The sequence below is a fragment of the Pan troglodytes genome, chromosome 4 (assembly GCF_028858775.2).
Source record: "Pan troglodytes isolate AG18354 chromosome 4, NHGRI_mPanTro3-v2.0_pri, whole genome shotgun sequence".
Taxonomy (NCBI): domain Eukaryota; kingdom Metazoa; phylum Chordata; class Mammalia; order Primates; family Hominidae; genus Pan; species Pan troglodytes.
In genome coordinates this window covers 124,363,468-124,391,217 of record NC_072402.2, presented here as the reverse complement: position 1 = coordinate 124,391,217, position 27,750 = coordinate 124,363,468, and the positions used below count along the sequence as shown (strand labels likewise).

Genomic DNA, 27,750 nt, shown 5'->3' with positions numbered 1-27,750 from the left:
TTTACATTAATATGTGGCATTTAAGTATTCAGAATAATTACCTTTCTTAATGTACTATTTCTAAAATCACCTCCCATAAATTGTCTTAGGGTCAATATCCAATTACCTTTTAAAAATATTTTTCTTGGCTATAGCAATTTTATGAAAAAACATTCAAGATTTAAAAATATAATCACTTGAAGCTCATTAAGGACTGCCAAAAATCTAATTTTATTTTTGCATCCTTTATAAATAAAAAGCAACCGATAACCACTTTCCTCTTAGATCCAACTTCAATGACCACATTCTCAGAACTACCAAAAGACTTCAAGTACATTGTCTGTAAGGAACAGTTTATAATTGCTGAATTTTACATTTTTGCTTAATATACAACATTTCTGCTTAATACATCAAGCATATTTTTGCTTAATATATTTTTGTAAACTATAGTTAACTCTTGGAATGTCTAAACTACCTTTATTTTCTTCATTAATAAAAATGAGTGATTTAAAACTTCATGCACATGTAACATTTTATTATTATTATTTTTGAGACAAAGTCTTGCTCTGTCACCCAGGCTGGAGTGCAGTGGCACGATCTCGACTCACTGCAACCTCTGCCTCCTGGGTTCAAGTGATTCTCCTGCCTCGGCCTCCCAAATAGCTGAGATTACAGGCATGCACCACAATGCCCGGCTAATTTTTTGTATTTTTTTTTTTTTTTTGAGAGGGAGTCTCGCTCTGTCGCCAGGCTGGAGTGCAGTGGCGCGATCTTGGCTCACTGCAACCTCCGCCTCCTGGGTTCAAGTGATTCTCCTGCCTCAGCCTCCCTAGTAGCTGGGACTACAGGCATGCGCCACCACGCCCAGCTAATTTTTGTATTTTTAATAGAGACGGGGTTTTCACCATGTTGGCCAGGATGGTCTCGATCTCTTGACCTTGTGATCCACCTGCCTCCACCTCCCAAAGTGCTGGGATTACGGGCGTGAGCCACCGCGCCCGGCTAATTTTTTGTATTTTTAGTTGAGACGGGGTTTCACCATGTAGACCAGGTTGGTTTTGAACTCCTGACCTCAAATGATCTACCTGTCTCAGCCTCCCAGAGTGCTGGGATTACACACATGAGCCACTGTGCCGGCATATGTAACATTTTAAATACCTGACTTCCTTGACATAAGGTAAGACAGTCTTAGGCAGGCTGCCACTGGGAATGTTTTTTTCTTTTTCTTTTTTAAATTAGAGACAGGGTCTCACTACATTGCCTAGATTGGTCTCAAACTCCTGGGCTCAAGCAATCTTCCTCTCTTGGCCTCCCAAAGTGTTGGGATTGCAGGTGTGCGCCACTACGCCTAGCTTGAAAATTTTTTTAATGCATGTGGTAATCCACAGGAGTAGATCACATTTAGTATATGACCAAGTTAATTAAGAAGTCAAAGAACACGTTAAATTTAAGCAGAATAAGGCTGGGTTCGGTGGCTCACGCCTGTGATCCCAGCACTTTGGGAGGCTGAGGTGGGCAGATCATGAGGCCAGGAGTTCGAGACCAGCCTGGACAACATGGCGAAAGTCTTTACTAAAAATACAAAAATCAGCTGGGCGTGGTGGTACACGCCTGTGATCCCAGCTACTCAGGAGGCTTAGGCACATGATCGCTTGAACCTGGGAGATGGAAGCTGCAGTAAGCTGAGATCCTGCCACTGTACTCCAGCCTGGGTGACAGATCAAGACTCTAACTAAAAAAAACCCCCAAAAAACAAATAGTTACTTGGAAAACTTCCGACATTTATTTACTTCTGGACAAACAAATGAGTGGGAAGAATCATCAGTATACACCTCTTAATTGTATTTTTTTTGTTTTTTGAGACAGAGTCTTGCTCTGTCGCCCAGGCTGGAGTACAGTGGTACGATCACAGCTCACTGCAACCTTTGCCTCCCGGGTTCAGGTGATTCTCCTGCCTCAGCCTCCGGAGTAGCTGGGATTACAGGCATGGAGAACCACACCTGGCTAGTTTTTGTATTTTTAGTAGAGACAAAGTTTCACCATGTTGGCCTGGCTGGTCTCAAACTCCTGACCTCAAGTGATCTGCCCGCCTTGGTCTCCCAAAGTGTTGGGATTACAGGCGTGAGCCACCGTGCCTGGCCAATGTTAGTTTTTATCCTTAAAATTGCCTGAGTTCTTAGAACACAGAAAAAACAAATTTGAATGCATTTCTAACAGCTTAATAATTTATATGTCCCATTATAATTTTAGTGGAATGTTTTAAAGCCAAAGCATAATTCACTGCAAAGATAAACTTGAAAAAGCAAACAAACTTACAAATAGTATGTTATGACCTAGACAAAACTGATTATCAACTAGTAATACTCATAATTAGCACATGCAACAGATTGAGAAATTAAATCCTGTGCTATATACTCTTAAGTATTTTGTCAGATATATCTTTAAATGTTCTATCAATTGCATTCCTTTCCGCACATATTTTAAACAAGAAAACAATTGTCTTTCCTCCAGATACTCATGTTTATCAGTGCAAAACGTTGCAATCTCAGTAAAAATGGTTTATTACAATGTTATTTTAGAAAGGCTTAGTCCTCAAACTGTTGAAAATGTACTTAAAAGATGTCCAAATCATGAGAATGATCAACTTCAATGGCTTCCTCTGCCTCCAACTTGGCTTCTGCATGTCCTTCCTGTGACTCATCAAGAGAGGCCAAGGCCTCATTTGTGTCACTTGCAAAAGTTTCTCGTGATGTATCATCATCTTCTTGAAAATTTAGACTTTTAATAGCTTGTTTCATCTTTTTCCCCAACACTTGTGTTCTCCTCTTCCTAGCAGCTTTTTTATTTTCATATTCCTTTTGGTTTTCAATGTAGAAAATGTCCTGTAATAAAGGAACAAAGTTAGTAAACAAGAACTACCACATTATTAAAGGTTTATTCCATGACTGTCCCTTTAAAATCATTATCTCCATTTCTTACAAAAAATACAAATATTATTAGGCTCATTATTAAGATGGAGTTCAAGATATTAAGTAAGTACTCACTGCAAGATTGAAACTGATTTAAACCCAGCCTAGTGTTAGGTTTAGGGCCCATGCTTATTCTACCATACTGTATCATCTCTACAGTTAAAAATTTCCTAAATGAAGGCTGGGCATGGTGACTCATGCCTGTAATCCCAGCACTTTGGGAGGTGGAGGTGGGTGGTTCACTTGAGGTCAGGAGTTGCAGACCAGCCTGGCCAACATGGTGAAACCCTGTCTCTCCTAAAAATACAAAAAGTAGCCGGCCGTGGTGGCACACACCTGTAGTCTCAGCTACTAGGGAGGCTGAGGCAGGAGGATCATTTGAATCCAGGAGACAGAGGTTGCAGTGAGCCGAGACTGCGCCACTGCACTCCTGCCTGGGCAGCAGAGCGAGACTGTGTCTCAAAAAAAAAAAAAAAACCAAAACCAAAGCAAAACAAAAAGTCAAAAAGTTTTGGAGCATTTTGGATTTTCAGATTAGGGATTGTCAACCTGTACTAAAACAGAGACGGTTCAAAGGTTTAAAAAAGGAGCTAGTGTAGGCAGGACACACTTCTGGGACCCTATTATCTCCTGGGCAGGGATTCCAAAAAGCTCAAGCCAAGCCAGTCCCTGTTATATTCTTAAAGAATACAAATCCCAATCCCTTCTTGTTTATAAAAAGCACTATGGAAGATGGTGGGATGAAGGAGACTCTCTCCTAAAATTTATGCTAAATAGTTACAAGCAGCACACAGAATTAACAGAGGAAGGTGTAAAGATCTTTGAAATGAAGAGGTAAGGGAAAACTTCAGAATATGAGTGTTTTGGTGAAGAGAAATAAGAAAACTATTTGCTAAAGAGGAGGAACTGAGGAGGGAGAAGGAGGGTACATACGTGAGAAAAGACAAAGGTAAATTCAGAATATAATGAGGCTTGCTACCAGTTATCAAGTGAGTACTTTTACGTACCAGGCATTTTGCTAAGGACTTTACACACACATTAACTCATTTCGTCCTCACAAAAGCCTTATGAGGTAGTTAACTATCCTTGTTTTCAGATGTGGAAAATGAGGCACAAGATTACAGGGCTACCATGTGAAGGTATGAAGTCTGAACTCACATATGATTTCTCTAATATTCTCCTTTTTAAAAGTTTTTGATAGAGATGGGGCCTCGCTGTCACCCAAGCTGGAGTGCAGTGGTATAATTATACCTCACTGCAGCCTCGAATTCCTGGACTAAAGCAATCCTCCCGCCTCAGCATCCCAAGTAGCTGCTGATTTCTCCTACATTCTTATTTTTTTTCTTCTTCTTTTTTTTTTGAGACAGGGTCTGGCTCTGTCACCCAGGCTGGAGGGTAGTGGTCTGATCTCGGCTCACTGCAATTTCCGCTTCCAGGGTTCAAGCAATTCTCATGCCTTGGCCTCTAGAGTAGCTGGAACTACAGGCGTGAGCTACCACACCTAACTATATTTTGTATTTTTAGTGGAGATGGGGTTTCTCCATGTTGCCCAGGCTGGTCTCCAACTCCTGGCCTCAAGTGACCCACCTGCCTCGGCCTCCCAAAGTGCTGGGATTACAGGGTTAAGCCACCGTGCCCGGCCCAATGTTCTTAAAATCTATTATACTTCCTTCACAAAAGTGTGATGATTTGCAATTTTTTCCAAGAGTTCACTTACCTTTAATTCAAAGAATATGAAGAAGCCACAGTAGAAGCATTTTCATTTTATATGGAAGCATATCCAAGCATCTTGCTAAGAATTCTAAGTAGTATAATGCTTGTTAACACTGAGTAAATTTTACGAAACTGCCCTTTTCTCTCCAAATATGGCAAGCCTTATTAAAAAGAAACTTTGGCCAGGTGTGGTAGCGCATTCTTGTAATCCTAGCATTTCAGGAGGCCGAGGTGGTCAGATCACTTGAGGTCAGGAGTTCGAGACCAGCCTGGCCAATATGGTAAAACTCCATCTCTACTAAAAAAAAAAAAAAAAAAAAAAAAAAAAATTAGGCTGGGTTTGCTGGCTCTCGCCTGTAATCCCAGCACTTTGGGAGGCCGAGGCAGGCGGATCACGAGGTCAGGAGATCGAGACCATCCTGGCCAACATGGTGAAACCCCATCTCTACTAAAATACAAAAAATTAGCTGGGCATGGTGGTGCGAGCCTATAATCCAAGCTACTTGGGAGGCTGAGGCAGGGGAATCACCTGAACCCGGGAGGCAGAGGTTGCAGTGAGCCGAGAGTGCGCCACTGCACTCCAGCCTGGCGATAGAGCAAGACTCCATCTCAAAAAACAAACAAACAAACAGAAACACAAAAATCAGCCAGTCGTGGTGGCGGGCACCTGTAATCCCAGCTACTTGGGAGGGTGAGGCAGGAGAATTGCTTGAACCCGGGATGAGCCAAGATCTCACCACTGCACTCCAGCCTGGGCAACAGAGCTAGGAGACTCCGTCTCAAAAATTAAAAAAAAAACAATAAACAAAATAAAAGCAAACTTCATTCCCATGCGTTATGAATTTAATAGAACAAAGTGGGAAATGGTCCCCAAAATGTTGTTGCAACATGTTGTTAATATCTTTATCACAAATGCAGACAGGTAATTTGAGGGAAAATTTCCCCCCTCCCATCCATATCTATATATACTTAACTCTCCAAGTTAAGGATCTAACTCTAGTGTTTTAGCTGAGCTTTTTTTTTTCCTTTGAACAAAGCAAATAAAGTTTTAACTATTGCTTTTTTCCTTCAGAAAACTTTGTATTTTTCAAAACAAAACTTAATTGTGAGGTCATGTACCCAAATGGAATTTTAAAACAGGAAAACAAACTTAGTCAAGTTCTGGCTTCTAAGTTCTACATATGGTGACTGTTAGCAATATAGCAATTAAAAGAATAATTATAACATCATCATTTAGGTGGCATCTGAAATAAATGATCTATAATAAAATTTTATTGGTCAGGCATGGTGGCTCCCACCTGTAATCCCAGGACTTTGGGAGGCCCAGACAGGAGGATTGCTTAAGGCCAGGAGTTTGAGACTAGACTGGGCAATATAAGACCCTGTCTCTACAAAATATTTTAAAAATAAGCTGAGAGTGACGGCATGTGCCCTATAGTCCCAGCTACTAAGGAGGCTGAGGCAAGAGGGTCACTTGAGCCCTGGAGTTTGAGGCTACAGTGAGCTATGATAGTGCCATTGGACTCCTGCCTGAGTGATAGCAGGAGACCTACCTCTTCAAAACAAAACAAAACTGCCAGGTATAGTGGCTCACACCTGTAATCCCAGCACTTTGAAAGCCCAAGGCATGAACATCATTTGAGCCCCAGAGTTCAAGACCAGTCTAAGCAACATAATGTGAGACCTGGGTGACAGAGTGAAACCGTCTCTTTTTAAAAAGAATTTTTTGGCCAGGCGCGGTGGCTCACTCCTGTAATTCCAGCACTTTGGGAGGCTGAGGAGGGTGGATCACCTGAAGTCAGGAGTTTGAGACAAGCCCAGACAACATGGTGAAACCCTGTCTCTACTAAAAATACAAAAATTAGCCGGGTGTGGTGGTATGCCTGTAATCCCAGCTACTCGAGAGGCTGAGGTGAGAGAACTGCTTGAAGCCGGGAGGCGGAGGATGCAGTGAGCCGAGATCATCCACTGCACTCAGCCTAGGGGACAGAGCGAGACTCTGTCTCAAAAAAACAAACAAGAGTGTCCTTGTAAGTCAACATTTCCCTATTATTAGATATTCCAAGTGTTTCTATTTTTTCTTATTATAATGCAAAGTTTCTGGTAGTTTAACATAAAAACTTTCTAGTATTAAAATCCTTTCCCTAAATGAGCTGGAATAACTGAATTACAAAGAAATAATACAGTGAAAATAACTCCAACATGGTTTTGGAGTCAGAGTGGTCTGTGTGATCTTAGGCATATAATTTTGATTATTCTCCATTTGTAACATTCACAGTGATACAATGAGGTGAAGATTAAGTTACATAATATTAATCTTTGGTCCAGTGGGAGGAAATCAATAAATGTTACAGTATTTCTTTTCTCCTGCCTGAGAATATTATTTGTCCAAGGTTTAGTTACTTAGAAGGTATCTTTTAAGTACATACTTTTTGTCAAGAATTACTTTGGGTGAGAGGAGAGAACATTAGAGTATAATCTTTGCTACCACTCAACAGTTGTGTTCCTAAGGAAACTTACATTGTTACAAATCATGTTACTGAAACAGTTGTTACAATGAAATGAACAAAGTAGTTACTAGAGATTTTAGATTTACAGTAACAGTAACATTTCCTATAGGAATGTCAATATAGCAGACTCTATTAAAATGACTGTTAAGAGAACAGCCAGAAAACTTAAGGAAAAAGAACACTGAGCAGATGCAAAATGCAATTACCTGGACCAGCTCAAGGTAAGTTGCTTTATCTGTCATCGTTAGTATTACAGTCAGTATGGCTAAAAGACACATTCCTATTACCTTTATCACCATTGTTATCATAAGGAAAATGTGCAGCTACTCAAATACAACAGCTGTGATAGATGTGCACCACCTCTTTCCTATGCAAGAGTTTAGTTCTCAATCTTTACTATATGAATAAATGCTAAGTGCAAATCATGTTCTCAGATTAACAAATTAAAAGATAACAAATTTTAAGTTTTGAAAAACCCATACTGTAGAAGAATGTCTGTAAAAGATATTCCCAGTAACACAAACATGATTTAAAATACTAAAGAGTCTACACCTTCTAGTTTATAATACTGGAGACAGAAGAATGAATGAAAGCCACGAGGAGACAATCACCAAAATATAATAAGGTAACCTAATATTCTGTAAGATAACCACCTGTAACTTTTTTTTTTTTTTTTTTTTAAAGACAGAGTCTTGTTCTGTCACCCAGGCTGGAGTACAGTGGTGTGATCTTGGCTCACTGCGATGTCCACCTCCCAGGTCCAAGCGATTCTCCTACGTCAGCCTCCCAAGTAGCAGGGATTACAGGCGCCCGCCACCATGCCTGGTTAATTTTTGTATTCTGAGTAGAGTCGGGGTTTCACCATGCTGGCCAGGCTGGTCTTGAACTCCTGAACTCAACTGATCTGCCCACCTCGGCCTCCCAAAATGCTGGAATTACAGACATGAGCCACCACGCCTAACCTAACTTTAACTCTTCAAAAGGTCTAAATCATGAAGGAAAATGTGGGGTTAAAAAGAATAAAGGAGGGCCAGGCGAGGTGGCTAACACCTGTAATTCCAGCACTTTCGGAGGCCAAGGTGGGAGGACTGCTTGAGCCCAGGAGTTGGAGACCAGCCTGGCCAACATGGAGAAACTCCGTCTCTACCAAAAATACAAAAATTAGCTGGCCATAGTGGTGCATGTTTGTTGTCCCAGCTACTTGGGAGGCTGAGGGTCATCTAAGACCAGGGAGGTCAAGAATGCAGTGAGCTGTGATGATGCACTCCAGCTGGGGCAACAGAGTAAGACTTTGTCTCCGGCCGGGCGTGGTGGCTCATGCCTGAATCCCAGCACTTTGGGAGGCCAAGGCAGGCAGATCACAAGGTCAGATCGAGACCATCCTGGTTAACATGGTGAAACCCCGTCTCTACTAAAATACAAAAAATTAGCTGGGCGTGGTGGCGCAAGCCTGTAATCCTAGCTACTCAGGAGGCTGAGGCAGGGGACTTGCTTGAACCCGGGAGGCAGAGGTTGCCGAGATCATGACACTGCACTCCAGCCTGGCGACAGAGCAAGACTCCATCTCAAAAAAAAAAAAAACAGTTTTTTAAAAAAGACTTTGTTTCCAAAAATTTTAAAAAAAAAATTTAAATAATTAAAAATATATAATACAGGAGGAGATACAACAAATGGAATATGGAAACCTAGACTGTATTCTGCTTAGGGGGAAAGTATATAAAATATATTCTTGGGACAAATTAGGAAATTGGAATAAGGTCTAGATATTGAATACTATGAAATTGTTTTTATTTCTCTTAGGAGTGATAATGGGTCTTGTGGTTATGTAGGGTATTGTCACTACGGGGAGATACTTTTTTTTTGTATTTTTTTTTTGGTGGGGGATGGCACCAAGCTGAAGTGTTAACTGTACACTCACTCCAGACTCACTGCCTGCCCTTACGCTTGTTCAAATAATTAGAACTAAGCATCTGATGCTTGTTATTTATTTCCACATGGAACAGGAAAAGACTGTATAGGCCAGGCGTGGTGGCTCATGCCTATAATCCCAACACTCTGGGAGGCTGAGGTGGGTGGATCACTAGAGCCCAGAGTTCCAGACCAGCCTGGGCAACATCTCTACAAAAAATACAAAAATTAGCTGGGTGTAATGGCATATGCCTGTACTCCCAGTTACTCTGGAGGCTGAGGTGAGAGGACTACTTGAGCCCAGGAGGCAGAGGCTGCAGTGAACAGAAATTGCACCACTGCACTCCAGCCTGGGCAACAGAGCCAGGTCCTTAGACCCTGTCTCAAGGGGAAAAAAGAAAGAAAGAAATAGAGAAACAAATAAAAAGTGTATAGGTAAAGAAAGAATGGTTCATGCCTGTAATTGCAGCACTTTGGGAGACTGGGGCAGGAGGATTGCTTGAGCCGAGACGTACAAGACCAGCCTGGGCAACACAGCAAGACCCCGTCTCTACAAAGAATAAAAGGCTGGCTGGGAGCACTGGCTCACGCCTGTAATCCCAGCACTTTGTGGGGGCCGAGACGGGCGGATTGCTTGAGGTCAGGAGTTTGAGACCAGTCTGGCCAATATGGTGAAACCCCGTCTCTACTAAAAATACAAAAATCAGCCAGGCATGGTGGCATGTGCCTGTAATCCCAGCTACTTGGGAGGCTGAGGCACGAGAATCACTTGAACCCGGGAGGCAGAGGTTGCAGTGAGCTGAGATCATGCTGCTACACTCCAGCCTGGGTGACAGAGTGAGACTCCGCCTCAAAAAAAAATAAATAAATAAAAGGCATAAATGTTACTTAAAATAAGATAATAACAAAATCAGTCCACTGAAGGCAGAACAGGTAATGCATATCCATAGAAAATGAAGGTAGAGGGTGAGTAGAAGTCAAATTATGATGGCGCTTAAGAGGTGAGGACATTATCATTACCTTAATTTGTTCCTCGCTGATACTAGGAGTGTTTTTCAAGAGATTCAGAAAAACTCCACCTGGTGTTCTTCTTCGACTACCATTCTACAAAAAGGAACAGAAAAGTTAAACTGCATATACTCTTCCCATAAATGGTCAAGGCATCTTTTAACAGAGACACAATTAAGGGGATAGAAGAAATACCAGATCTGAAGTCCTGTCCTGATTCTGACTCTTACAAAATAGGTAACATGAGTAAATTACCGAAATATGAGTTTCAGTTTCTTCATCTATAAAACGAAGGCCAAAGATATTTGGTCTTTTTTAATTCTGAAATTCCATGATTTAAAAAATCTATATGGTAACAAAGAGAAATAGGCCACTCAGCTCAAATGACCTAACAAATGACTGGATTTTCTGTTTTAATCTGCCACCTGGCTAAGTCAGTGAATATTCTTTTTTTTTTTTTTTTTGAGATGGAGTTTCACTCTTTCGCTCAGGCTGGAGTGAAATGGCACGATCTCGGCTCACTGCAGCCTCTGCCCTCCGGGGTTCAAGCGTTTCTCCTGCCTCAGCCTCCTGAGTAGCTGGGATTATAGGCACTCCCCACCACGCCTGGCGAATTTTTGTATTTTTAGTAGAAACGGGGTTTCGCCATGTTGGCCAGCCTGGTCTCAAACTCCTGACCTCAGGCGATCTGCCTGCCTCGGCCTCACAAAGTGCTAGGATTACAGGTGTGAGCCACCGCGCCCACCATGAATATTCTATTAGATGTTAAAACACATCATAAACTCTAAATAATTAAAACAGTGTGGTTCCAAAATAAAACTAGAATGATCAGTGAAGCAAAATAGAAAACCCAGAAAAAAAAGCCAAATATACATGGGTATTTAGTCTATGATATAGATACTATCTTAAATTGGAGAAGATAAATGTATTATTCAAGAATTGGCATTTGAGGCTGGGCGCAGTGGCTCACGCCTGTAATCCCAGCACTTTGGACGCCAAGGCGGGTGGATCACCTAAGGTCAGGAATTCAAGACCAGCCTGGTCAACAACATGGTGAAACCCTGTCTCTATCAAAAACACAAAAATTAGCTGGGCATGGTAGCACATATCTGTAATCCCAGCTACTTGGGAGGCTAAGGCAGGACAATCACTTGAACCCGGGAGGTGGAGGTTGCAGTGAACCGAGACTGTGCCATTGCACTCTAGCCTGGACGACAAGAGCAAACCTCCATTTCATTTTTTTTTTTTTTTTTTGAGAGAAAGTCTCATGCAAACCTCTATTTCAAAAAAAAAAAAAAAAAAAAAAGTTGATGGTTGAGCTACTGGGTAGCCACCATGGGAAATATTACGTTGGATTCATACCTCATGTCTTATACCAAGATATATTCCAAAGGGATCAAAGATTTAAATATATATAATAAATCAGATATATATACACACATACAGTGGCTTCTCAATAGTCATGGTAGTTACGTTTTATAAAGTTGCTGCAAACATTGAATTAGCAAATATTGAAACATTCCTTCTGAAAAATACAGGGTTAGGTTCCTGAAAGCCTCTGATAGACAACACTTTTGTCAACAGATCAGTATATAACCTTGTATGTATCTTGGTTTAAAGACACCTTATTGAAAACATATTGTTGATTCATTAACATTGAATTAGTGGCCAACAGCCTATAACTCATGCCTAAACGATGCTTATCTAACCATATTTTCTCTCTAACACATGTCACAGTCTTCTTGCACTTAGAAACACTAGTTGGCACTACAGCACTACCATTTTAAACAGCAAAATCCCCAGAGGGGCAAAAAAAAAAAAAAAAAAAAAAGCACAGAATGTGAAAAAGATGGCACTAAAATAGACCTTGAAAAGAACACCTGTTTACAGTATGGAAGCTGAAACAAAGCAATGTTGCCTTGTTTGACCTCAGCTAAGCATGTGCATGTCGGACAACTCAAATTTTTTTAGACACTGCACATCTGTGAATGACTGTGAAACCACCACTAGTATTGATTTGAGGTTATGAATAACTTTTACCAAGTAGGCAAATTTGAAAATATAAAATCTACAAATAATGAGGATCGACTGAGCATGTATGTCATATACACATAGTCATATAAATTATGATATAACTATTCACTGGAATGCTAGCAACTGCAAAAAAGAATGAGGGGGCTCTCTTTATATACTTGATAAGGTTTCTAAGATAAATTAAGTTAAAAAAAAAAAGCAAGGTATAGAATAGTATGTATAGTATATGACCATTTGTGTAAAAACAAGTGTGTTAGGGCCGGGCACGGTGGCTCACGCCTGTAATCCCAGCACTTTGGGAGGCCAAAATGGGCAGATCATGAGGTCAGGAGTTTGAGACCAGCCTAACATGGTGAAACCTCATTTCTATTAAAAATATAAAAATTAGCTGGGTGTGGTGGTGTGTGCCTGTAATCCCAGCTACTTCGGAGGCTGAGGCAGGAGAATCGCTTGAACCCGGGAGGCAGAGGTTGCAGTAAGCCGAGATCGCACCACTGCACTCCAGCCTGGGTGACAGAGCGAGACTCCATCTCAAAAAAAATAATAATGGGTGTTGGAGAGGAGTCTGGGTGGCTCATGGATAGGTGTGGTCGGGTAGCCTCTCACTACATACTCTTTTACTGATTTTTTATTGTGATAATAAACACATGACAAAAAAATTTTGTCATCTTCACAATTTTAAAGTGTACATACAGTTCAGTAGTAAAGTATATTTACACTGTTATAAAACAGATCTCCAAAACTGTTTCATCTTGCAAATCTGAAACTCTGTAAACATAAATTTCCCTTAGCCTCCTCCCTTTAGCCCTTGATACTCTTTCTTGTTTTACCATGTGAACTGGTTGCCTATTCAAATAACTGAATTTTTAAAAATAAGGAAATAGGTACATATACACACTTGTGGCCGGGTGCGGTGACTCACGGGTTGGGTGTTGGGTATTATACCCAACACTTTGGGAGGCCGAGACAGGTGGATCACTTGAGGTCAGGAGTTTGAGACCGGCCTGGCCAACATGGTGAAACCCTGTTTCTAATAAAAATACAAAATTAGCTGGACATGGTGGGATATGCCTGTAATCCCAGTTACTCAGAAGGCTGAGGGCAGGAGAATTGTTTGAATCTGGGAGGCAGAGGTTGCAGTGAGCTGAGATGGCAACACTGTACTCCACCCTGGGTGACAGAGCAAGACTGTCTCAAATATATGTTAATTGCAGAAAAAGTAGCAAAAACATGCAGTTTAAAGAAAAAATAGGCGGGGTACAATGGCTCACACCTGTAATCCTAGAGGCAGATGGATTGCTTGAGTGCCCAGGAGTTTGAGACCAGCCTGGGCAACATGGTGAAACCCTGTCTCTACAAAAAATACAAAAATTAGCTGGGCATTGTGGCTCAAGCCTATAGTCCCAGCTACTTGGGAGACTGAAGTGGAAGGACTGCTTGAGCCAGGGAGGTCGAGGCTGCAGTGACCTGCGATTGTGCCACTGTACTCCAGCCTGGATGACAGAGTGAGACCCTGTATCAAAAAGGGAAAAAAAAAAAAAAGAAAAAGAAAAGAAAAAAACCACCCATGATCCTACTAACCATAGGTAATCACTGTAACATTTTGACACATATAATCTTTTTACTTTTTTCTGACACAGTCTCGCTCTTCACCCAGGCTGAAGTGAGGTGGTGTGATCATGCCTCACTGCAGCTCGACCTTCTGGGCTCAAGGGATCCTCCCACCTCCTTAGCCTCCCAAGTAGCTGGGACTACAAGCATGTGCCACAACATCCAGCTAATTTTTGTATTTTTTTGGTAGAGATAAGGTTTCACCATGTCACCCAGGCTGGTCTCAGGATTACACGTGTGAGCCACCACACCTGGACATCTTTTTACTTTTTTATATGCCACATATATTTGTAACTCCAACCCCAAATGGGATTCTGTCATATAAATTGGTTTGTTTATTTATTTTTGAGACAGTCATGTTCTTGTTGCCCAGGCTGGAGTGCAGTGGCACAATCTCTGCTCACTGCAACCTCCACCTCCCAGGTTCAAGCAATTCTCCTGCCTCAGCCTCCCGAGCACCTGTGATTACAGGCACATGCCACCACACCCGGCTAATTTTTGTATTTTTAGCAGAGACGGGGTTTCACCATGTTGGACAGGCTGGTCTCGAACGCCTGACCTCAGGTGATATGCCCGTCTCAGCCTCCCAAAGTGCTGGGATTACAGGCATGAGGCACTGCGCCTGGCCAATTGGTTTGTAATCTGTCTTTTCATTAAACAATCCATTATACATACCCTTCCATGTTCATGTTAAATAGACTTTTGAGACTTTGAAGCCAATATGAATTTTTGGATATTGCTCTTCAAACTGGCTAAAAACCTTGGAGTCATCTTTGACTCTTCCTTTTCTTACATCCTCCATCTAATCCACTAGGAAATTCTGTTGGCCGTGTCTTCCACATATACCCAGAATCTGACCACTTTTCCTTCACCCCACTGCTACCATGCTGGTCAGACCCATTGGAATGGCTTTTCCTGCTTCTAATCTTATTCCTCAGTTCAGTCTATCCTCAAAACAGCAGCTGAAAGGAAATGCATTTCTTTTTCTTTTTTCTTTTTTGAGACTGAGTTTCGCTCTTGTTGCCCAGTCTGGAGTCCAATGGCGCAATCTCGGCTCATGGCAACCTCCACCTCCCGGGTTCAAACGATTCTCCTGCCTCAGCCTCCTGAGTAGCTGGGATTACAGGCATACACCACCATACCTGGCTAATTTTTGTGTATTTTTAATAGAGACGGGGTTTCTCCACATTAGTCAGGCTGGTCTCAACTCCTGACCTCAGGTGATCTGCCCGCCTCGGTCTCCCAAAGTGGTGGGATTACAGGTGTGAGCCACCACGCCCGGCCTAGGAAATGCATTTCTTATCTGTTCAAAACCCTCTATGGGCCATTTCATTTAAAGTAAAAGGAAAATTCCTTAAGATGGCAAACAAGTTCCCACTAGACCTGGCCCAATTATCTCTCTGACCTTATATCCTACTCACTCTCTCATGCACTCTGCTCCTGCCACATTGGCCCCTTGTTGAGACAGGAACTAGGTAGAGATTAGGGTGGAGAGAGCAGTCTTGCCAAGTACAGGGTAAGAGCCTGTCTTTAAAATTTTGTCCCTTATGGATTTTTTGCATTAATTTTGATTTTTGAAACTGGTACATTCAAATATTATTTATTTTGATTATTGAGTTTTTAAGGCACTGTCAAATTTTGAACCTAAAGCAAGTAAACTGCTCACTTCATGCTAGTTCTGGCCTTGCTGGGCACCCTTCACTTCTACAATAGCTGTTACTTCTGCTTGGTCTATTCTTCCTGCAGTATTCATTGCTTCACCTCAAGTCTTTGTTCAAATGGCACCTTCTTAACATCTACCCAGACCACTCTAGTTTAACTGCAACGTCCTCCTCTCTGCTACTATTCCCTATAGCTCCATCTGATTTCTTTCTTTTCCCATAGGATGTATCACCTTTTTTTTTTTTTTTGAGACAGGGTCTCGCTCTGTCACCCAAGCTGGAGCACAGTGGCATGATTACAGTTCACTGCAGCCTTGACCTCCCAGGTTCAAGTGATCCTCCCACCTCAGCCTCCTAGGTAGTTGGGACTAAACACATGTGCCACCAAGCCTGGCTAATATATGTATACATATTTTTTGTAGAACAGGATTTCACCATGTTGCCCAGGCTGGTCTCGAACTCCTGTACTCAAGCAATCTACCCTCCTTGGCCCCCCAAAGTGCTGGGATTACAGGTGCGTCTGGTCAATGTATCACTTTTTAACATACTTGAAGTTATATTTATTGTTTATAGACTGTCTTCCTTTCCCCCAACCACAACATAAGCTCCCTCCTCTAGAAGAGTGCCTGGCACGTAGAAAGCACTGAATTCAAGGAAATAATGTATCCAAAGAAAGTAAATTTGGAGGCCGGGCACGGTGCCTCACGCCTGTAATCCCAGCACTTTGGGAGGCCGAGGCCGGCAGATCACCTGAGGTCGGGAGTTCAAGACCAGCCTGCTCAACATGGAGAAACCCTGTCTCTATTAAAAATACAAAATTAGCCGGGGTGGTGGCGCATGCCTGTAATCTCAGCTACTTGGGAGGCTGAGGCAGGAGAATCGCTTGAACCCGGGAGGCAGAGGTTGCGGTGAGCCAAGATTGCGCCATTGGACTCCAGCCTGGGCAACAAGAGCAAAACTACATCTCAAAACAAACAAACAAACAAATGAAAAAAAAAAACAAAAAAAAAGAAAGTAAATTTGGGGGCTGGACATAGTGGCTCACACCTGTAATCCCAGTACTTTGGGAGACCGAGGTGGGCAGATTCCTTGAGCTCACAAGTTCAAAACCAGCCTGGACAACATGGTAAAACTCCATCTCTACTAAAAACACAAAAAATTAGCCAAGCGCGGTGGCACGCACCTGCAATCCCAGCTACTCAGAAGGCTGAGGTGGGGGATGGCTTGAGCCTGGGAGGTGGAGGATACAGTGAGCTGAGATCGCGCCACTGTACTCCAGCCTGGGCAAGAGAGCCAGACTGTGTCTCAAAAAATAAAATAAAATAAGAAAGTAAATTTGAACTTGCATCTTCCCAATATTCAGTAAATCTGCATTAGCTCACTGGAATATAAAGTTTTATCACTACAGTACTAAAATATTGATGAAATCTGTAACTCTGTGTTCAACTGAATGAAAATCGAAGTACTTTAACAATGACACAAATAGGGATGGCAGTGCATTCACGATTACTGTAATTTCTTTTGTTGCTAACTTCTGTTTTGACTTCTGTAATTTATGTTCACAGGCTGTTTCCTTAGCCAATGCTATTAATCCTAACTGGGTTTTTTTTTCTCCCCATGTCCAAAGCACAATATTGATCTACTCCCTTGTGATGTTATTACAGTATTCAGACTTATCAGTAACAAAAAACAAGGAAGTCATTCAAACCTTCATCCTCACCCTGTGGTGAAAGCTGAATTAAATGAGATATCCAAACCCTTCTATAACCGCCAGTGCTCGTGATCTGGCCTAGCCAGAGGAGCTCTTTCTGTCATTCTGAAACAGTAAAGGGCTTCTCAAACTTTTCTCCCATTATTGCTCTACCACCCCAGGAACTTTTTAGACTTCCCCCAACTTTCATTCTTATACCCAGGAAATTTTAATACACACAAAAATACTGTATACCTATTTATACTTTATTGTGTATCTATCTGTGCTTACATAACAAAAGTGTTGACCGGGCACAGTGGCTCAAGCCTGTAATCCCAGCACTTTGGGAGGCCGAGGCAGGCGGATTGCCTGAGCTCAGGAGTTCTCAACCAGCCTAGGCAATATGGTGAAAGCCTGCCTCTACTAAAATACAAAAACTAGCTGGGCGTGGTGGCAGGCTATAGTCCCAGCATACTTGGGAGGCTAAGGCAGGGGAATTGCTTGAACTCGGGAGATGGAGGTTTCAGTGAACTGAGATTGTGCCACTGCACTCCATCCTGGGCGACAGAGTGAGATTCCGTCTCAAAAAACAAACAAAAAAAAGGGTGTTTTGTTTTTTTTTTTTGCCCTCTTTTTCAAGAATGCATGAATTAAGTGAACCAAAATGAACACTTCTGTTTACCATTGCTAAAGTGCTGGGCACTGTGGTCAGTATTTTATGTGCACCATCTCCTCTAATCCTTAAAATGTAGGACTAATCTCCATTTTACAGCTGAGGTGACTGAGGCTCCAAGGAGTCAAACAACTTAGCCGAATTTCAATTAGTATGTTGAAATTCTAGAAGTAAAAAAGGGTACCCAAACTCTAAAACCCATATTCTCAAGATCTGAGCTCCTAGGCTCCCCTAGACTTTGTCGTCTTAAACTTCAACCCTTTGGCCGGGTGCAGTGGCTCACACCTGTAATCCCAGCACTTTGGGAGGCCAAGCTGGGTGGATTGCCTAAGGTCAGGAGTTTGAGACCAGCCTGGGCAACATGGTGAAACCCCGTCTCTACTAAAAATACAAACGTTAGCCGGGTGTGGTGGTGCATGCCTGTGATCTCAGCTACTTGGGGGGCTGAGGCAGGAGAATTGCTTGAACTCGGGAGGCGGAGGTTGCAGTGAGCCGAGATTGCGCCACTGCACTCCAGTCTGGGCGACAGAGCGAGACTCCTTCTCAAAAAAAAAAAAAAAATTCAACCCCTACCTTTAACGAATCATGTAAGAAATGTTTTGGTGACTATACGGCAACAGGCTATAATTTATGTTTGTTTGTTTTTTTGTCAGGGAAGTACTAACTGCAAAAACAACTGTACTAATTTTTTTTTTTATTCTTTTTTTTTTTTGAGACGGAGTTTCGCTCCTGTTGCCCAGGATGGAGTGCAAGGGTGCTATCTCAGCTCACTGCAACCTCTGGTCTCTCAGGTTCAAGTGATTCTCCTGCCTCAGCCTCCTGAGTAGCTGGGATTACAGGCATGTGCCACCACGCTTGGCTAATTTTGTATTTTTAGTAGAGACAGGGTTTCTCCATGTTGGTCAGGCTGGTCTCGAACTCCCAATCTCAGGTGATCGGCCCGCCTCAGCCTCCCAAAGTGCTGGGAATACAGGCTTGAGCCACCGCGCCTGGCAACTAATTTTTTTTTTAACACAGTCTTCATTGTTGATAATAGTTTAAAAACCTCAAACATACTGTAAGAATGCATGATAAATCAGAGATCCAACAAGGGCAAAGTTAAATTTGTAATCAAAAACAAAAACAAAAACACAGGATAAACAATACAAAAACAAAAACAGTTAAGCAGTCTTACCATTATAAAGAGACCACCATTTTGTTCAACTTCAGCGGTTTCCATCAGAAGTTCAATTGCCTTTTTGTTACCAATAATCCTCACTACTCGGGCTATCAGGTCTTTCTTTGGTTCCTGTAACCTGATGAGAAACAAGTAAAATTATCCTCTTTGTTTGTTGTACAAAGTTGAAGAAATCTACCTTAGTCACCAGCTAGAATGAAAATCTGATTCTAGTAACTCTTGGTTTTCTAAATCTTCAATATTTAATCTTGGAATCACTGACATGTAAATATTCCTAATCTTGGGTCACAGAAGGAGATGGTAACCTCAAGTTTCCATCTAAACTCTCATAATTGGCTTCTTTATTTGTCTTATTGGATTATAGCAGATTTCAAAATGCACATGCAGCACGATGAATGCAGGTCTGGATGCAAAAGATGATAAAGGCAGTCCACTATTGTCAAAATAAATAACAGACATATATACTTTCAATTATTACGCCTAAAAGCTGAGGCTCTCGTAATTCCAGAGATGTCTGGAGCTTTAAAATGGGATAGGACCTTTCCCTCATAGACTCCCTGCCTCAGAACAAAAAATAGAAACAGCTAATATTTACTGATGGCTTATTATGATTATAATAAGCACAATCCTAAGAACCTTACATGCACTATGCCAGCTGATTCTCTCAAGAATGTACAAGATAGGTACTATCGTTTTCATTTTGTCACTGAGAGGTTAGAAACGTAGGTAGCCTAAGGAATTCTTCCAGTGTCAAAGCTCACACTCTCAACAGATCAAGAATTCAGCTGGGTGTGGTGGCTCACGCCTATAATCCCAGCATTTTGGGAGGCCGAGGTGGTTGGATCACCTGAGGTTGGGAGTTCGAGACCAGTCTGACTAACGTGGAGAAACCCTGTCTTTACAAAAAATACAAAATTACCTGGGTGTGGTGGCGCATGCCTATAATCCCAGCTACTTGGGAGGCTGAGGCAGGAGAATTGCTTGAACCCTGAGGCTAAGGCAGAGGTTGCAGTGAGCCAAGATGGCACCATTGCACTCCAGCCTGGGCAACGAGAGTGAAACTCCGTCTCAAAAAAAAAAAAAAAAAAAAGAATTCAGACCTGGCACCCTTTGTTTCTTCTCAACAGGAGGCAGTGCATTTTTGTGGAAAGAGAAATAGACTAGGAATACAAGGATCAGGGTTTAACTCCAGGTCTAATATTAATCTGTGAAATGAAGGTTTTGGTTTACAACATCTCTAAGTTTCTTTCCAGCACTCAAATTCCAAACTTCCCCAGTATTTTAAAAATCAAGTACTGGTGTTCAGATAGGCTTGCCTGGAAAGTAAATACTTGTTTTCCTACCAGCTGCATTACTCTTGAACCGTATCTGTTTTCAAATTTATGACACTGTTCATTAGTAATTTAGAGCTAATGAAAATGTTAATTCGAAATCTGAACTTGGTAAAAATACATGAATTGTAAATTTACCATACACCAAGCAATTCTACTTCTGGGTATTTACCCAAAAGAAATGAAAATACGGCCAGGTGAGGTGGCTCACGCCTGTAATCCCAACACTTTGGGAGGTCGAAGGGGGTGGATCATCTGAGGTTAGAAGTTTGAGACCAGCCTGGTCAACATGGTGAAACCGTCTCTACTAAAAATACAAAAAAAAAATTATCTGGGCGTGGTGGCGCACGCCTCTAATCCCGGCTACTAGGGAGGCTGAGGCAGGAGATTTGATTGAACCCAGGAGGCGGAGGTTGCAGTGAGCTGAGATCATGCCACTGCACTCCATCCTGGGCGAGAGAGTGAGACTCTGTCTAAAACAAAACAAAAGAAAACAAAGATATGAAAATATATGTTTAAAGATCTGGATGTGAAGGTTCATAACAGCATTATTCATGATAGCCAAAAAGTAGAATATTCAATATGAATATATGCATATATACACACACTATAAAAATGTATTGATTCCTGCTACACCATGGATCAATCTCAAAAACACAACATTGGCTGGGCGCAGTGGCTTACACCTCTAATCCCACCACTTTGGGAGGCCGAGGTGGTCTGGAGTTCGAGACCAGCCTGGCCAACATGGCGAAACCCTGTCTCTACTAAAAAATATAAAAATTAGCTGGGCGTTGTAGCACATGGTTGTAATTCCAGCTACTCACGAGGCTGAGGCATGAGAATTGCTTGAACCCGGGAGGCGGAGGTTGCAGTGAGCTGAGATCGTGACACTGCACTCCAGCCTGGGCAACAGAGTGACACTCTGTCTCAAAAAAACAAACAAACAATCAAAAAAACAAACCACACACACAAAAAAACAAAAACAAAAACAAACAAAAACATAACATTAGCTGACAGAAGCAAGGCACGAGATTACATACTACCTGACACCATTTATATGAAATATCCAAAAAAGGCAAATTTATAGACAGAAAGTAGATTAGCAGTTATCTGGGATGAGAACAGGGATTAACTATAAACTGGCATGTGGACATAAGGGATCTTACTGGGTGACAGAAATGTTTCAGAGGTGATGGTTATACAACTTGGTATGTTTCCTAAAAAAATTAACACTAGAAATGGGTGAATATTATCTGTAAAATATACCTCAAAGTTAAGAAAAAAGTCACAAATTCTTGAAAACACTAAACAAAAACAACCCATGATTTAAAAATATATGCTTTATTTAAAAAGCTCTATGGCACTAAATGCAACAAGTTGTTTAACAGTTCATAAAAGTCTACAAAATTATTCTATCAGGCTTGCCCAAATTTAAGGAAACACAGTGGGTGCGCAGCTCATGCCTATAATCCCAGCATTTGGGAGGCCAAGGCAGGCAAATCACTTGAGGCCAGGAGATTGAGACAGCCCGGCCAACATAGTGAAACCCCATCTCTACTAAAAATACAAAAAAAAAAAAAAATTATTTGGGTGTGGTGGCGAATACCTATAGTCCCAGCTACTCAGGTGGCTCTCTCATGTTCAAGCAATTCTCATGAGGGGACGTTGCAGTGAGCCAGGATAACACCACTGCACTCCAGCCTGGGTGACAGAGCAAGACTGTCTCAAAAAACAAAAAACCAACAGAAAAATACATTACGAATGTATTCATATAACCAAATTATCCCAGTTCCTTAAAGAAAAATTTTCAAAGAGTCAGGTACAGTGGCTCACACCTATAATCCCAGCAATCTGGGAAGCTGAGGCAGGAGGATTGCTTAAGCCCAGGAGCTCAGCTTCAGTGAGCTCTGATTGCGCTACTGCACTCCAGCTGAGTGACCAGAGCAAGACCATCTCTTAAAAAAAAAAAAATCTGTGGACAGCGCAGTGGTTGATACATATAATCCCAGCACTTTGGGAGGCCAATGTGGGAGGATTGCTTGCTCCCAGGAGTTTGACACCAGCCTGGGCAACACAGTGAAACTCCTAATTTTTTTTTTTTCTGAGATGGAGTCTAGTTCTGTCGCCCAGGCTGGAGTGCAGTGGCACAATCTCGGCTCACTGCAACCTCCGCCTCCCGGGTTCAAGCGATTCTCCTGCCTCAGCCTCCCGAGTAGCTGGGATTACAGGCGCCCACTACCACGCCCAGCTAATTTTTGTATTTTTAGTAGAGATGGGGTTTCACTGTGTTGGCCAGGCTGGTCTTGAACTCCTGACCTCATGATCCACTCACCTCGGCCTCCCAAAGTGCTGGGATTACAAGCGTGAGCCACTGTGTCTGGCCATAATTTTTTTTTTTTTAATTGGCTAGGCATGATGGCCTGAGCCTGTAGTCCCAGTTACTCAGGAAGCTGAGGTGGAAGGATCCCTTCAGCCCAAGAGTTCTAGGTTCCAGTGAGGTGTGATTGCAGCACTGCACTCCAGCCTGGGCAAGAGTGAGATCCTTTCTCAAATAAATAAATAAATAAATAAATAAATTAGGCCAGCCCATGGCTCACGCCTGTAATCTCAGCACTTTGAGAGGCAAAGGCGGGTGGATCCCTTGAGCTCTGGAGTTCGAGAGTAGCTTGGACAACATGGCAAGACCCTGTCTCTACTAAAAATACAAAGAATAGCTGGGCGTGGGGGTGCATACCTGTGGTCCCAGCTATTCAGGGGGCTGAGGTAAGAGAATCCCTTAAGCGAGGAGGCGGAGGTTGCAGTGAGTAACTGCACTCCAGCCTGGGTGACAGAGCAAGACCCTGTCTCAAAAAAAAAAAAAAAAAGGGAACATATCATTAAAGTATTTGGCATTCATTTTATTTCCTATAAATAGAAGCCATCTGGTCAAGTACTTATTTGTCATTCAAATGCTCACCTGAATGAAATTTCATCAGCCACTTTCTCTTGAGAATCTTCCGCTGTAATCTCGTATCGACCTTTATAGTTCATTTCTGGTCTGTTCCCTAGCCTGTCTTTGACAGGTCGTTTCCTTTTGAGATGACCTTGCCCATTTTCCTCTTCCTTTGATCCCATTTTTTTGCCACCGTGCATATATTCATCTAGTTCCTTGTCTAGATCTTTTGTATGCTCTTGAGATTCCTTCCTAAGTTTCTTGGCAAGCAAATAATTGTAGGTCTCGGATTGTCTGCTTCTGTCAATAGTGCCCTCCATTCCCAAGATACCAAGTTCAGTGGCCACTGCATCTTGATTCTGTTCCTGCAGCACAGCACCCCATATGTTGTTAATCTTCTTTCCTCCAGCAACAGGTGGTTTCTGACTGCTCTGGCCAAACTGAAAAGGCTCTGGTTTGGGAGGAGGGTTAAAACATTTCTGTCGTTTGCGTTTCCAAAGACAGCTATCATCATCTGAATCAGAAAAACTTTCTTCACTTGAATCCACACTTTCAACAGCTCGATAATGTGATACTGGTGCACATGCAGTTGCCGTGTTCTGGAAGGCCCTCATAGCACTGTCGCCACCTAGCACTTTCTGCAAGTGAAAAGAAACACAATTTCACAAAACACAAACTCCACCTACCTAATTTTTAAAAATTTAGAGATTCAACTTTGCCATTCCAAAATGGAACTGATCTTCAAAGACAAATCTGAGACCAATCAAGTTCCTACTTTTCTAAGTTCCACATGGAATTTGCCAATTTAAAAGCCACAAATTCTTATCTTTACAACTAATGCAGCACTTTGTTCTAAGATCTCCTTCTACTATATTACCAAAGCTCTTGTCACCTTTAAAATATTTCAAACTTTTCAGTTACTGTCAGAATGTTTTAAAATGACATACATAATTGTTACTTTTTTTTTTTTGAGACAAAGTTTTGTTCTGTGGCCGAGGCTGGAGTGCAGTGGAGCAATCATGGCTCACCACCTCCCAGGCTCAAGCGATCCTCCTACCTCAGCCTCCTGAGGGACTGGGACTACAGGCAACCTTCACCATACCCAGCTATTTTTTTTTTTTTTTTGCATTTTTTGTAGAGACGGGGTCTTGCCAAGTTGCCCAGGCTGGGCACGTTTTCTTTTTTTTTTCTTGAGATGGGAGTCTCGCTCTGTCACCCAGGCTGGAGTGCAGTGGCGCGATCTCGGCTCACTGCAAGCTCCGCCTCCCGGGTTCACACCATTCTCCTGCCTCAGCCTCCTGAGTAGCTGGGACTACAGGGGCCCGCCACTACGCCCGGCTAATTTTTTTGTATTTTTAGTAGAGAGGGGGTTTCACCGCATTAGCCAGGATGGTCTCGATCTCCTGACCTCGTGATCCACCCGCCTCGACCTCCCAAAGTGCTGGGATTACAGGCGTGAGCCACCGCGCCGAGCCTGGGCATGATATTTTTAAAACCCCAGAGTCCACGGCATTAAGTTTATTTACCAAGTCATGGGTCAATTTATGTAAAAACAACCTGAGATTGAAAAACAAAATATCTTGGTACTAATTTCCTAAACATTTATATGCAAAAGCAAGTATTTGTATTTGTTAAACTCCTACTACGCTAGAAATGGAAGTTGGGACTATCTATCTTCCTATCTTCAAATAATAATCAGAGATAACACTTATCAGGCATTACTGCGCACTGTATGCTCCACAGAATCCTTGCAATAACCCTATCAGTGGTACATCATGACAATTCCACAGAGGTAGACAAAAAGCAGTGAGGCTAAATAAACCTGCTGTAGGTCACACATCGGTGGCCCCAGGATCTGAACACAGGCAGCCTGGCACCAACGCCCTCTCAGAGAGGTTGCTACCTACCAAGGCAGTCAAGACAAATTCCCGTTTAGAAAGCAGGGAAGCTGGGCCGGGCGCGGTGGCTCGCGCCTGCAGTCCCAGCACTTTGGGAGGCCGAGGTGGGTGGTCACTTGAGGTCGGAAATTCAAGACGAGCCTGGCCAACATGGAGAACCCCCGTCTCTACTAAAAATACAAAAATTAGGCCGGGCGCGGTGGCTCACGCCTGTAATCCCAACACTTTGGGAGGCCGAGGCGGGCGGATCACCTGAGGTTGGTAGTTCGAGACCAGCCTGACCAACATGGAGAAATCTCGTCTCTACTAAAAATACAAAATTAGCTGGATGTGGCCGGGCGCGGTGGTTCACACCTGTAATCTCAGCACTTTTGGAGGCCGAGGCAGGCCGATCACTTGAGGTCAGGAGTTCGAGACCAGCCTGGGCAACATGGTGAAACCCCGTGTCTACCAAAAATACAAAAATTAACCAGGCGTGGCAGCGGGCGCATGTAATCCCAGCTACTCGGGAGGCTGAGGCAGGAGAATCACTTGAACCCGGGAGGCGGAGGTTGCAGTGAGCCGAGATCGCGCCACTGCACTCCAGCCTGGGCAACAGCGTGAGACCACTTCAAAACAACAAACAAAATCAGAGAGGCTAATGCAAAAGCCTAGTGCCATGGTACCGCATGACGAAGCTAGGTTCGGTGGAAACATGGAAAACCAGGTCTTTGAGTAAGCGATAAACTTCATTCCTGGGCCTCAGTCTCCCTTCGGCTCAGGGAGAAAATGAGCATCACAGGCTGTTTCAGGCTGATGTCCCCAGATGCTACATATTTGGCAAAATCTGCCCCTTTATGGTTACCTAGCGGCGATGGAGTGGGGAAGCCCTAAGTTTAGAAAAGAAAGAGCGGTGGGCGGAGGTGAGACGTCTAAGAGGCCGCCGTAAGCCGGCCTCCAGGAGGCGCCAGGGCTCGCGCGCCCCGCCTCGCAGGGAGCAGCCAGGTCGGGGTTCGCACGCCCAGCCGCTGCCGCTGCCGCCGTCGCCCCTCGCCCCCCGGCCCCCGCAGCCCGGGCTCCGTGAGCCCGCCTGGGGGACGCCTGCTCGCCCCTTCTGCGGCCACTGACCCGACAGCCCGGGCTCCTCGCTCTGGCCCGGGCTCTTAGCTCCCACCCCTCACCCTCACCGCTGCCTGCGCGCTCCCCGGGGCCCAGGCTCCGCGCGCCCAGCCACGATCACCCACCCTCCTTTCACACTCACTGGCAATTGCAGCGGCCTGTCGCTAGGTGCGACCGTCATGTCGGAATCCGAGTCGGAAAGCTGCCCATCTTCCATATCGCCGACCTCCAACGCCATCTTCCCGCGGTGCGGTGCGCTGCACAGCGGCGGGTCAGGAGAGCACTTCCGGCGGGGCAGCCGGAAGGCCCGGCGGCTCGGCTGCTCGGGCGCCCCCGCGCGGAGGCCAGCCTGTCCCAGCGGCCTGAGGCGTCCCATTGCATTCCAACTACCCCGGGAAAATGAATCCCTTGTTCCCCCAACACTTTTCTTCCAAACTTTATTTTCGTGCAAACATAAATATGTCACGTATCGCGGTCGTCTGGGATTCCTCCCTTGGCCGTACATCCTTCCCCTGTATGCTCTGGACAAGCCTCCCCGCTTCTGTTCTTGCTCATCCACAATCCACTCTACATATTGCTTCCAGGGAAGCCTTTCAAGCTGTATAGTCCGCCCTCTGTATCCACTCCCTATCCACGGATGCCGAACCTGCGGATGGGAAGGACCCACCGTGCACCCCCACATAATGTAAGGGGCTGGAGCATGGCGGATGTTGGTATCTGCGGGGGTCCTGAAAACAATGACCCGCGGATACCTAGGGAGGATCGTACCTTAGCTCGAATCTTCCAAGTGCATCCCTCCCCAAAACAAGGACTGAGTTCTCAGCATGGTGTTTGAAATGTTTGTTTTCCGGTGTCGTAAAGAAATAGCACTTGAACATAAATTTAACTTACTGAATAAGGCCATTTTTACTTTCTGCAGAAAGACTACACTCGCCAGCAGTTTTGCCAGGAGAGTACACTGAACAAAGGAGACAGGGTCATTTATAACCTGACGTGTTTACCTTACTGCTGTGGCTGGTTTTTATTGGCTGGACCGGACCTCACATTTTGTATTTGTCCCGATTGGCTAGCAACTTAGAACTTTTTAAAAGAGGCAAAGGTAGAGGAGAACAAAGGAAGGAGGAAGTAACTTGTGGAATGCTGAGAAAGGTAAAAACACCTTCAAATAAGGAAGAGGAACAGGCTATGACCTAATGCTTGCTTGGAGTAGCATAAGCATGCCAGGGCAAATATTTAGGCTAAATTGTGGGAGCTAAGAACATAAAGTACATTTTTTTTTTTGATTATGGCTAGCAGATATTTAAGAATGTTAGCACAGATCTTTGAATAAATTTTGCTTTTAAGAGAAGTTACTATTTATTCCTAATTAGACGGGGAGGAAAGTCTTTGAAGAGGAACCTCTGTTTTACTTTTTACAATGGCAAACAAGGTCATGTGGACTGGGCATCTGGTCACTGGTCCTAGTGTGTCCCCCTGCCTAACCGCTGGCGCGCTGAACCTGTTGTTCCTCAGGCCAGGCCTCTGCATTTGCTGTTCACTCGGCCTGAGAGGCCCT

The 27,750-nt window shown here is 43.4% G+C and overlaps 1 protein-coding gene across 1 annotated transcript; it reads right to left on the bottom strand.

Annotated features, from left to right (window-relative positions):
* Positions 1-186: 186 nt before the first annotated feature.
* On the bottom strand, positions 187-27,152 carry PHAX (phosphorylated adaptor for RNA export). Its single transcript, XM_517905.7, has 5 exons — positions 26,338-27,152; positions 23,224-23,837; positions 18,931-19,051; positions 10,100-10,183; positions 187-2,861 (listed from the first exon to the last, which is right to left on the bottom strand). The coding sequence occupies exons 1-5, from the start codon at positions 26,875-26,877 to the stop codon at positions 2,592-2,594; spliced, it is 1,629 nt and encodes a 542-aa protein (XP_517905.5). The 5' UTR covers positions 26,878-27,152; the 3' UTR covers positions 187-2,591.
* Positions 27,153-27,750: the final 598 nt, after the last annotated feature.